The 9,625-nt window shown below is 42.0% G+C and overlaps 1 protein-coding gene across 1 annotated transcript in view; it reads right to left on the bottom strand.

The window, feature by feature from the left end:
• Positions 1-5,753: 5,753 nt before the first annotated feature.
• The window catches only part of Lekr1 (leucine, glutamate and lysine rich 1), a 170,630-nt gene continuing 166,758 nt past the window's right edge, over positions 5,754-9,625 (bottom strand). The window contains exon 13 of the mRNA XM_036189266.1: positions 5,754-8,949. Coding sequence (XP_036045159.1) covers positions 8,539-8,949 — 411 coding nt within the window. The 3' untranslated portion in view covers positions 5,754-8,538. The remainder of the gene's footprint in view (positions 8,950-9,625) is intronic.

Here is a 9,625-nt window from a genome sequence, read left to right as displayed (position 1 = left end):
GAACTCTAATGAAGCTCTGTGTTGAAACTGTGGCATCAATCTTAGAAGTTTCCAGTTCACCTTTAATGGCCGGGCTTCAATAATACATGAACATACTGTTGTCTTCATTAAAGGGTTAGCTGCTTTCACACCACTAAGGCCAGAAGAGACATACATCTTAATAAAAATTAATAATAGTTCATAAAGATCTGGGGCTGACGTTCAGTCAGTGGTGAACACTCAGTTGGGCACATGTCCTCAGACCCAGTGAGATGCCATGTCCTGGGCCCTAGCAACAGCCTTAGTTCCCAGGAGGGTAGGGATGGTTACAAGAGCCCTAGGTATCTAAGGCCCATGGATAATGAAGAGTGTGTCTGTGAAGTCAAGATATTTAGAATATCAGAGCTGAGGAACCTAGAGGGTACACAAGTGCCGCTGAAATGCGTTGGGCAATTTAAAACATGAAATTAGAAGGTTAATTGCTATGGGATTAGCTCAGTGACAAAGCACTTCACCAGCAGGTCCTAGGTCCCATCCCTGAGAGCAGAAAAATTATGGTTAGAAACCATTTCTAAAGGCCTTCAAATTATACCTAAATCCGTAAGTATAACACCCAAACCTGTAACATTTCTTCTCTGTGTACTATAGTCAGGGCATGGATGGAATAAACAATCTCTTTTGCCCCAAGGTGATTTGTAAAAATGAGAATTTAATAACAATAACTATTGTTGGCTTAGAATTCACACTATGTAGGCCACAAAGAATTTCAGGCTGTTTGACCTCAAATCCAATTGTCTTGCTGTACTTCTCTCCCTATTACAAGTAGCTGTATTTCCAACTTCACTGGGAGGTGTGTCTTAAGACTCTGTGAGTTGATGGGCTTGGTTGGCTGTGGGGCCTCTGTGGTTAAAAGTATTACCAGGGGCTCCATGGAGATAGGAAAAGACAAGGACAGTATCAGTGCTTCCTTACATTGCTCCTTTGGTTGTCTAGGAATCAGGGTCTGATGAGATAGGGACAACTTCAATGGCCTCTGACACCTCTGAGTGGTAGCATGCTGAGGGAAGGCAGAACAGCCTCCATACTGGATTGTGGGCCTTGGGCCCCTAATTAGGTCTAATGTTTGGCTACAAATAGGATCCTGACTTGGGCAGCAGTCTTTAGCTTGCAGTATCTACACATACAGGGCTTTCGGGATTTCCCTGTACAGCCATTCCTGTTGATGTACAGTGTAGACATTTGACATTTTGGCCTCTGTTGGAATTTTCTAAGTTCAGATTCAAGGTAAAGTACAGTGATGGGAACAAATTAATTCTGGATACCAATGGTTATCTTCCCTTATATCTTGTGCCAAAGAATATGTATGAGGGAGTCTCACTAAAGCAAGGCAAGAGACATTATTAAGAAAGTTGAAACTGTCTCCTCCCCCAGTACACTTTTATAAGGACTCTTCTACTTGGAATGTGTGCCTAGGATGCAAATTAGCTATAAAGACTCTTTAAATAACACATGTAGTAGACATTAGTATCACCAGTTCTTTTTAAGTATAATTCCAATTTATAAATTATCAACATTTATTGATATGCTTTCATTTAGTATGTTTACAGATATACCAGAGAAAAGTTTCTAGAATGTTGAATTTTTTTTTCACTATTAATAAGACACAAATAATTCTCACATGATGGTACATACATGTAATCCCAGCAGTTGGAAGGCTGAGGCAGGAAGATCATGAGTTCAAGGCCAGCCTGGGCTACACAGCAGAACTTGTCTCAAAATATTAACATCCCTCATACAGACCAGTCAATCATTATTTTTTTGGGTAAATATCTTCCTTCCTTTCACTTCCTATCCCTCCTCTGATGTCATTACAATCTTTGTGAGACAGGGCCTCATAGTTCAGACCAGCCAACAACTCATTATGTTGTCCAGGCTGGCCTTGAACTTACCATCCTCCTTCTTCAGCTTCTGGACTGCTAGGCTTATAGGCATACGTTACTCTCCCTAGATATATTTTAATTTTCCATTAGATATAAAGAAAAGGATATGATCCAACACATCAGGAAAGCACTATTAGGGCCAGTGAGATGGTTCAGGGAGGAGAGCAAGTGTTGTGCAAGCCTGGGGACCAGATTCCACAGGGGAAAAAGACAACTGAATCTCCAAAGTTGCCCTCTGACCTCTACTCACACACCACGGCACTTGCAAACTCACGTACGCTCATCAAACAGCTGTACACACTAAATTAAAAAAGAAATGCACTACTAACAACATTTCATTTTTGTGATTCATAGTTATTCATTAAAATATATATTTATGTCATATTAAGATGATAGAGCAATAGCAGCTATTCCAGCAGCTTGAACCAGAAAACCTACAGAAAGGTATTCATGTATTTACAGTAACTTAGTATGGTAGTTCAAGAAAGGTTTTGCAGTCATAAAAAATAATCCTAAAGTTAAAAATTTTGCAAGTGCCAAAATGTATAACATTCTGGTTATCTTTAAAGTACCTAAAACAAAACATCTACTTACACTTCTAATTATTTATGATTCCAACCTAAATATGTGCAAGAGAGACATAGTTTTTTCCCTTTTTAATTTAGGGAACATTAGCAAATGTTATAACTGAGTCTGGAGGGAACATGTACATTAGGCCTACACCCAGGGCTGTTAAAGTGGTGAAATTTTTTTCTCTAACTCACCAAAAGCACATATCTCAGCTTCTGTATTAAGTATTGTATACCACATGGAAAAAGAAAATGATTCTAGTCTCGATCCTTGCAACCCAGGCGTAAACCTCAAATACATTATTTTAAAGTCTGGTAATATTGAGTGGAAAGTTGGCTACTCCGGGTTTTCAGAAACCCTGCTTTCAATCAGTGAAAAGAAGTCACTTGAATCTTGGCAGTGACCTTAATTCCCTAGAAATTTAAGGCTTTGGATAGAAAATTATGACTGGAGAACTCATTTGCTTCAAGAAGACAGAAGACCAAGAGATCTCTCCAGATTAATGTGCTCAGCCACATCGAGCTCGCTTGGGAGATGGAGACAGTGCTGGCAGCGAGGCAGGGCCAGATGCTCACATCTTCGGCAAATAAATTACTGCCAGAATTAATCCTCCTCCCACGGAGACCTTATAAAAGCATCTAAAATGCTTCCATATCCTAAATTACACATGTCTAAATTGTTGGGTTTGAGGTACTTAGCATGAGAAGTATTTTTAATTTTACTTACATAAGTATTGGCACTAAACATGTTAATAGGTTTTAAACTTCTAAGTGGCAAATGAAACCAATCCGTCTCATTTTTACGGTGATTGATCGACTGACTGAGAGGATCTCTATGTGCAGCCTTGGCTGGCTTTGAACTTGTAGTGATCCCCTTGCCTCTACCTCCCTGGTGCTGTAATCACGTGTGTGTGTGTGTGTGTGTGTGTGTGTGTGTGTGTGTGTGTGTGTGTGTGCTGTGTGCTGTGATACTGGCTTTCTTTTCTCGACTGGAGATATGGCTCAGCAGAAGAGCTGTGAGGAAGAGCATGAGACAGGAACAGCGTGTCTCCTGGTGTTTGCAGGCTCACTCGCACAACGTGTGACGCCGGAAAGAACAAGGAAAGAAAGAACGACATATCTAAAGAAGATGGCTGTCCTGGGTATCACGGAATGAGCTCAGGACCCTCATGGGCAAGTGCACCTAACACCTCATTGTGTTGTCCACATGTGTGAGACTGTGTGTCTGAACTGAATTCCAACTAGCCTGTGTTAATTCTGTCTTCAAAACATATTAATTCAGGTGAAATGCCTCAAGTTAGTTTTATATTTAAATGATTCAGAACTACTTCCTAGAGGGATAATTTTACTGTGTTTACTTCATCACCCGAGCAAGTTTCCCAAGTATTCTGTATTTCACAAGTCTCAGAAGAGAATGAGCATCTCCATTACAAAAATAAATGGAAGCTCAAATACATGCTCTTATGAGATTAAAGTTTATGATTATTCAATGAGTTGCCAATGATTAAAACCAAAATGCCTCTATTGGATTAAAACAATAAAAATCTCCAGTTGTTTCAGGCTCAGAGCTGCGGGTGCTGATGTATTTTAGAGTTTTAGGAATGAATATTGATTTCTTTAACCACTAGTTTTCCTGGAGAGTTATGGATTCACAATCAAGGGCCACATAGAAGAATCTTAATGCACTGGAAATGGGTGTTAAATGGGTCAGTGTGGTGCTGGGGGGGGGGTCCTCATCACACCACTGTCTTCACTTAGGCAGGGGTACTAACTACAGCAAGGCTAGTCCGTCTATCTTGAGGTAAGCAGATGCAAATACAAATCACCTGAGAATCTCTACGACTCCAGGCTGGAGTTGGAGCTCCGTGGAAGAGTGAGTGCTTAGCATGGGCAAGGGTGGGGGAGGGGAGAGCAGCAGAGGAGGGGAGGGGAAAAGGAGGGGAGAGGAATGGAGGGGAAGGGAGGGGAGGGAGGGTAGTTCAGTCAGTAGGTTTGGTGTGAGGTGAGAAATTCTGCATTTCTAACAATCTGCCAATGTATGCTGATCTTTTGGAAGGGCTGACTTTTCCTACTCAAGTAGGAAAAGCCTGGCACACTGATCGAATTCTTTGTCTGGAAATGAGATGTGTAAGCCAGAGGTTGAAGCCCAGGTTCTTTCATTCAGTCTGATGTTACACAGTTATGCAAGTAGAAAACTAATTAACTAAGTGAACTATTATCTACTTGTATAAGATATACATCTGGACCAGTTGATGTATCGGGTCTCTTCAGCACCATAAAATGTAAAGATTTTCAGATCATCTTTACTTTAATTGAACATTTTTATATTTCCCTTCATAAACAGTGAACATCAGAAGGTTTTATTGCACAGCATCACTCCAGAATCTCCCTGTTTAGCTGCATTCTTCGAGTCAAGACACAATTATTTCTGTTTAATGTCTACTTCTCACTCTTCTTCCATAATTCTTACAACACTTTTCAGATCTGTACGCTCCTGGAAGGAGCGTTTTCATGTATAGAGTCTGTGGGAATCATATGTTTCCCAAATGAAATGCAGCTCCTACTACTTCCCATCATTCAGAGGGGCTATCATATCCTTAAATAGAGAGGCTCCTCTGATTAGAACCAAGCTCATCAAACGCACTCCTGCCAGTGGGTCAAGGACTGGTAATACTTTCAAATTGCATTTAGTGGGAGAAAAAAAAAAATCTCCTTCCCTACCTGAAGAGAATTTTAATCTGATGCCTAGTCCTTATTCCCAACACAAATATCTTCATTAGAACTTCATTAAGTCACCTGGACCACTCACTGCCAGCTCCAGATGCAGCCTGAAGCCTTCCCATTCCAAAGCAGCCCAGCACAGCCTCGCCAGGGCAAAGCTCCTAATTTTCAGCCAAGCACAAGCCACTTCCAGCTAAAAGCGTGCACTGGCCCTTATTCTACACCTTCATGCTACAAGATCAGCCTGTCAGGTGCTCAGGCTGTTACTCCTGCCCCCGCACCAAATGCTTCCTATGATTCCTGTGTCTGTGACTCTGTTTATACATTTCTTCTACCTGATATACCTTTCTGTACAATCCCACTCCTCTTTTTAAAGACTTGTTGTATGTACCAATTCTTTTTTGAAGCATACCTGATTCCTCTACTAAGATTTGCCTACTACCTTGCTCTCAACTCTTTACTCAACACCTTCCATCTATCTTATTTCTGCATATGCTTTATTCTTGGCCCCTACTAGATGAGTCTTGAAGACCTTTATTATGCCTTTTTTTTTTTTTCAAAGCTCTCACCATGCTTTTTCATGAAAGTCTCCAAATCTGTTGAAAAAATAAGTAAGCTTTAGGGTTAACCTGTAACTCAGGATGCCTAGAAACTCCAGAAATCTAAAATTATTTATTATTTTAAAATTATCTTACTACTCTGTGTGTATGGGTGCTTTGCCAGGACATATGTATGTGTACCACCTGAGGGCAGTGCCCATTGAAGTAAGAAGAGGTCATCAAGCCTGGATGGAATTACAGATGGTTGTGAGCTGCCATGTGGACGACAGGAACCAAACCAGGGTTCTTTCTGCAAGGGCAGCAAGAGCTCTTGGTCACTGAACTGTGTCTCCAGACCTCACGACTTTCCTAATATTCATGATACTCTTTCATGCCAAGGGTTCATCACTGGGAAAATCAAGGAGGTTAGAGGTTATATGTTCTTGTGCCACTTTTAAGACTTCTTTCTTTAAATACATATGCCCACACCTCAATCTGCACTATTCAGATGGTATAGATTAAACTAAATGTAATTATCATTTTCTGTTTATCTATATACTTCTCTGATACCTCTGTAGCGTATAACACAACCTTATGACAGACAATGGTTCCATTCTGAGTTACAGGCATTCATTGTAAAACAAGAGTGTATCAACAAACTAAGAAACCAGGTTTTGCAATGGTAGTCTTTATATCCGTTTAGAGAGGCTTACATGTGACTTTCCTTATTGACCTGCATTCATAGTAAAAATAAAGAAACTCATTGTATGCCTACGGCTCCCTCAAGGAGAGCTGAAATTGCAAAACAGTGAAAAAGCATGTCTCACCTGATGGTGGATATTGTTGCCCAAGATGTTCTGGGCCTTTGCTCGCTTTACCGTCTACCTTATGTCCCAGGTATTTATAATTCAACATGCAAACAAAGTCCAGAACCAGGAGATCCAGTGCACTGGTCCCTGCTGCACTATACAAGATGATATCAGGGAAGGGGAACACCAGCTAACGTTTCTTATTTTAACAGATACACATTTGTATTACCATTTACTAGAAACAACATAATTAGCAAAGGACATTTGTTACTTTATCGTTATTCTTCCCTGAATCGGCTCTCCTTCTTACACAAACTCAAGTTTGAAAAGTGAGTGTGCTCTAAAAAGGACAAACATTAATTAACTGTAGTGTGGGTGTGGCTAAAAATCATGATAGAGGCTTGGGAGGCCCTTAGGGCTGGAAAGACCGGGATTAAGTGACAGGGTCCTGGTTCAACTTCTGTCTCTAAGTATACCCCTTCAAGTCTGGTCACATGCTCTTGGACTACTTCTTATCTATAGAGATGTGAGGGTAGTCCTTACAGTCCACCTCCAGCCACTCTTAGGTGGTGCTGTGCTCGCTAGTCTGAATCATTATGCAGAATGGCAACCTCTGTAAAATAACAAGAAGTACCCTAACCTTAACACAAAGACTCCCACCTCAAGTAGTCAGGAAATCAGGGGACCTAACGTGGAATTACCTTAAAGTTAAAGCACTCTAGTAAGCCCTAGGAAGATGGGAGATAACTCTGATTTTGTTTAGTCATGTTACTCTTTTATGCAGTGGTAAGGATGCCAGGTACTTAGGGTTTCTCTCATCAATACTGCAGCAAAGCGGAGAATTTAGTATGCTCTAGTCACGTGTTCCTGTTCCCTGTATGAGAAGGGGGAGGCTGAATGTCCATGAGACAGCAGGTGGAGGATCTGAGCTGGGTTTTCACCCCCAGAAACATAAAGACAAGTATGAGATGGAGAAAAGACAGATGAGCACTAGCCTGCGGTAGGAGCAGCTACGCAAGCTGGTGGCTTTGAGATAGCTTTAAATAGCGGATCCTGTTTTACATTCTCCCCCAAGAATAGAAACTGTAATCAGTTACCCATTTCCAAGGGTAATCAATTTGGAATCCAAATTAGCCTCACGTTCTTTTTACTAAGCAATCTTGTATTAGTTCTCTTCCCAACGGCTGGAGAATTCAAGTCCAACAGAACTCAGCTGTGTGCCAGAAATCATTCAAGGCAGAAAACATCCACCAGGAAATATTTTCAGGGTCATGTCTTCCGTTTTCCGAAACGATATTCATAATCTGAGAAGCAAACCACTTTCCCCTGAATGGGAGCCACCATAACCACTTTTCCCTGAATGGGAGCCACCATAACTTTGTAGCAGGCCCCAGGGTCCCGATAGAAGGTCTGCTACAAGGCTGTCTGTCATTACTTCTGAGCCAGCCTACAAAGTACTCAGATACCCAGGAAGGCTGAGGGAAGGAGGATCTGATGGTGATTATTAATTAGCTCCGAGAGTATTTGAAGTATGTACCTGGGAAATTAACTAAGGACTTGCTTTTTCTATTTGGAATACTTACCACATCTATTAAGTTCAATAAACAAATGAACAAATGCCAATAAAACCAACATAATCTACTTTTTGTGGAGATGATCTGCTTGCTACGGGAAGAAAGCAGGAAGGGAGGGGAGGGAGGAAGAAAAACCCGCTGGGGTGTGAAGCCTCAGAGGCCAGGCTCGCAGAGCATACAAGATAGACATGAAAATAGAAATCAGCCCTCTGGAATACCAACTTCATTATCTACTGCGATTTCCAAGGCCCTTCGAAAAATATGGCTCCACAGTTCCTAGCTTTTTACATTCCTCATTAAATATATCTGCAGACACGTTTGTTTCCGGGCACCCTGCTACAGTGAGTCTCTGGCAAGCTGTGAAGGGTGTGTACACCGTGGGCTGAACCGGCTCCCGACTCAGGTCTTCACTGCTGACTCAGCCTCCGGCTCAGGATGGCAGTCAACCTCTGCCTGGTCTCATTTACCGAAGACGCTGCTCGGCCCCTGGGAGGAGGACATGTCTGGGGGAGGCTGGGCAGTCCGGAGCTGATGACCTTCTTGAGCTTATCCGGGGTCAGGGAAGCAGTGGGTTTTGGCAGTCCGTGCAGGCCGGTCGTGTTGGTGACTCGTCCACAGCTCTGTCTCACGCTGCTTCGCTCGCGGTGATTACTGGCTGCCGTGGCAGGGTAGGTTAGGGTGCCCTTGTTGAGGGAACACGGTAAGCTTCCTCCACTCCTCCTGAGCTCCAGGAGCTGTTCTCTGGCTTGACTCAAAGCCTCTGTCAGTTCAAAGCGTTCTTCACACTCTCTGCGCACTGTTTCCTGGAGAAAAGTGTTCTGAAAAGAGACGAGGAAAAAGCACCCTTGGCTTTAAACAGTTTATGTAAGTGGAGGCCGACAATTTACATCAGAACTGAGCTGAAGGTCGGAGGCTGAATTCTCTGTCTCTTTACTACGCGGCCACATGAGCCGGAGAAGTGAAAAATGGTGTGCGAGGGTGGACAGAATGCTAACGGAACGTTTAGCTCAAGCCTTACCATATGTAAGTGAAGTGGAATGCCCTGCTCAGGGTTCCGTAGATGGTGCGGTGGGATGGGGTAAAAACCGAGGCCTGTTAATGCTTACATCAGCAGGATTTCAATTTTCTTGCCTCATGTCTCAGACAGTATGTTCTGATAGCCACTAAATCATATCTGTAAAGTCATCACATGCTATTTTATGATGAAGGTATAGGCCAATGCATGAAGCAAACGGGTATAATTATAAGATTGAAAAGAATATAATATAGCAGGCACAGCATTTAAATAGTAATACTAGTTATTTATCAGATGCTTTTAATAGTACTTAAATATACAGATTATGCGTCATTCTACAGGATAATCTCCCCCAATAAAGAACGTGTTCTTCTTTTAATTCCAGCAGAAACCCCATCAAGGTACTGTAAGCTGTGATGGACAGACAGCCTGTATTAGTCAGCATCACCTTATTGTGAAGATGGTCTGAGGCAATTAAC

Source organism: Onychomys torridus, chromosome 6, assembly GCF_903995425.1.
Source record: "Onychomys torridus chromosome 6, mOncTor1.1, whole genome shotgun sequence".
Classification (NCBI taxonomy): domain Eukaryota; kingdom Metazoa; phylum Chordata; class Mammalia; order Rodentia; family Cricetidae; genus Onychomys; species Onychomys torridus.
This window is presented reverse-complemented; position numbering and strand designations above follow the sequence as displayed.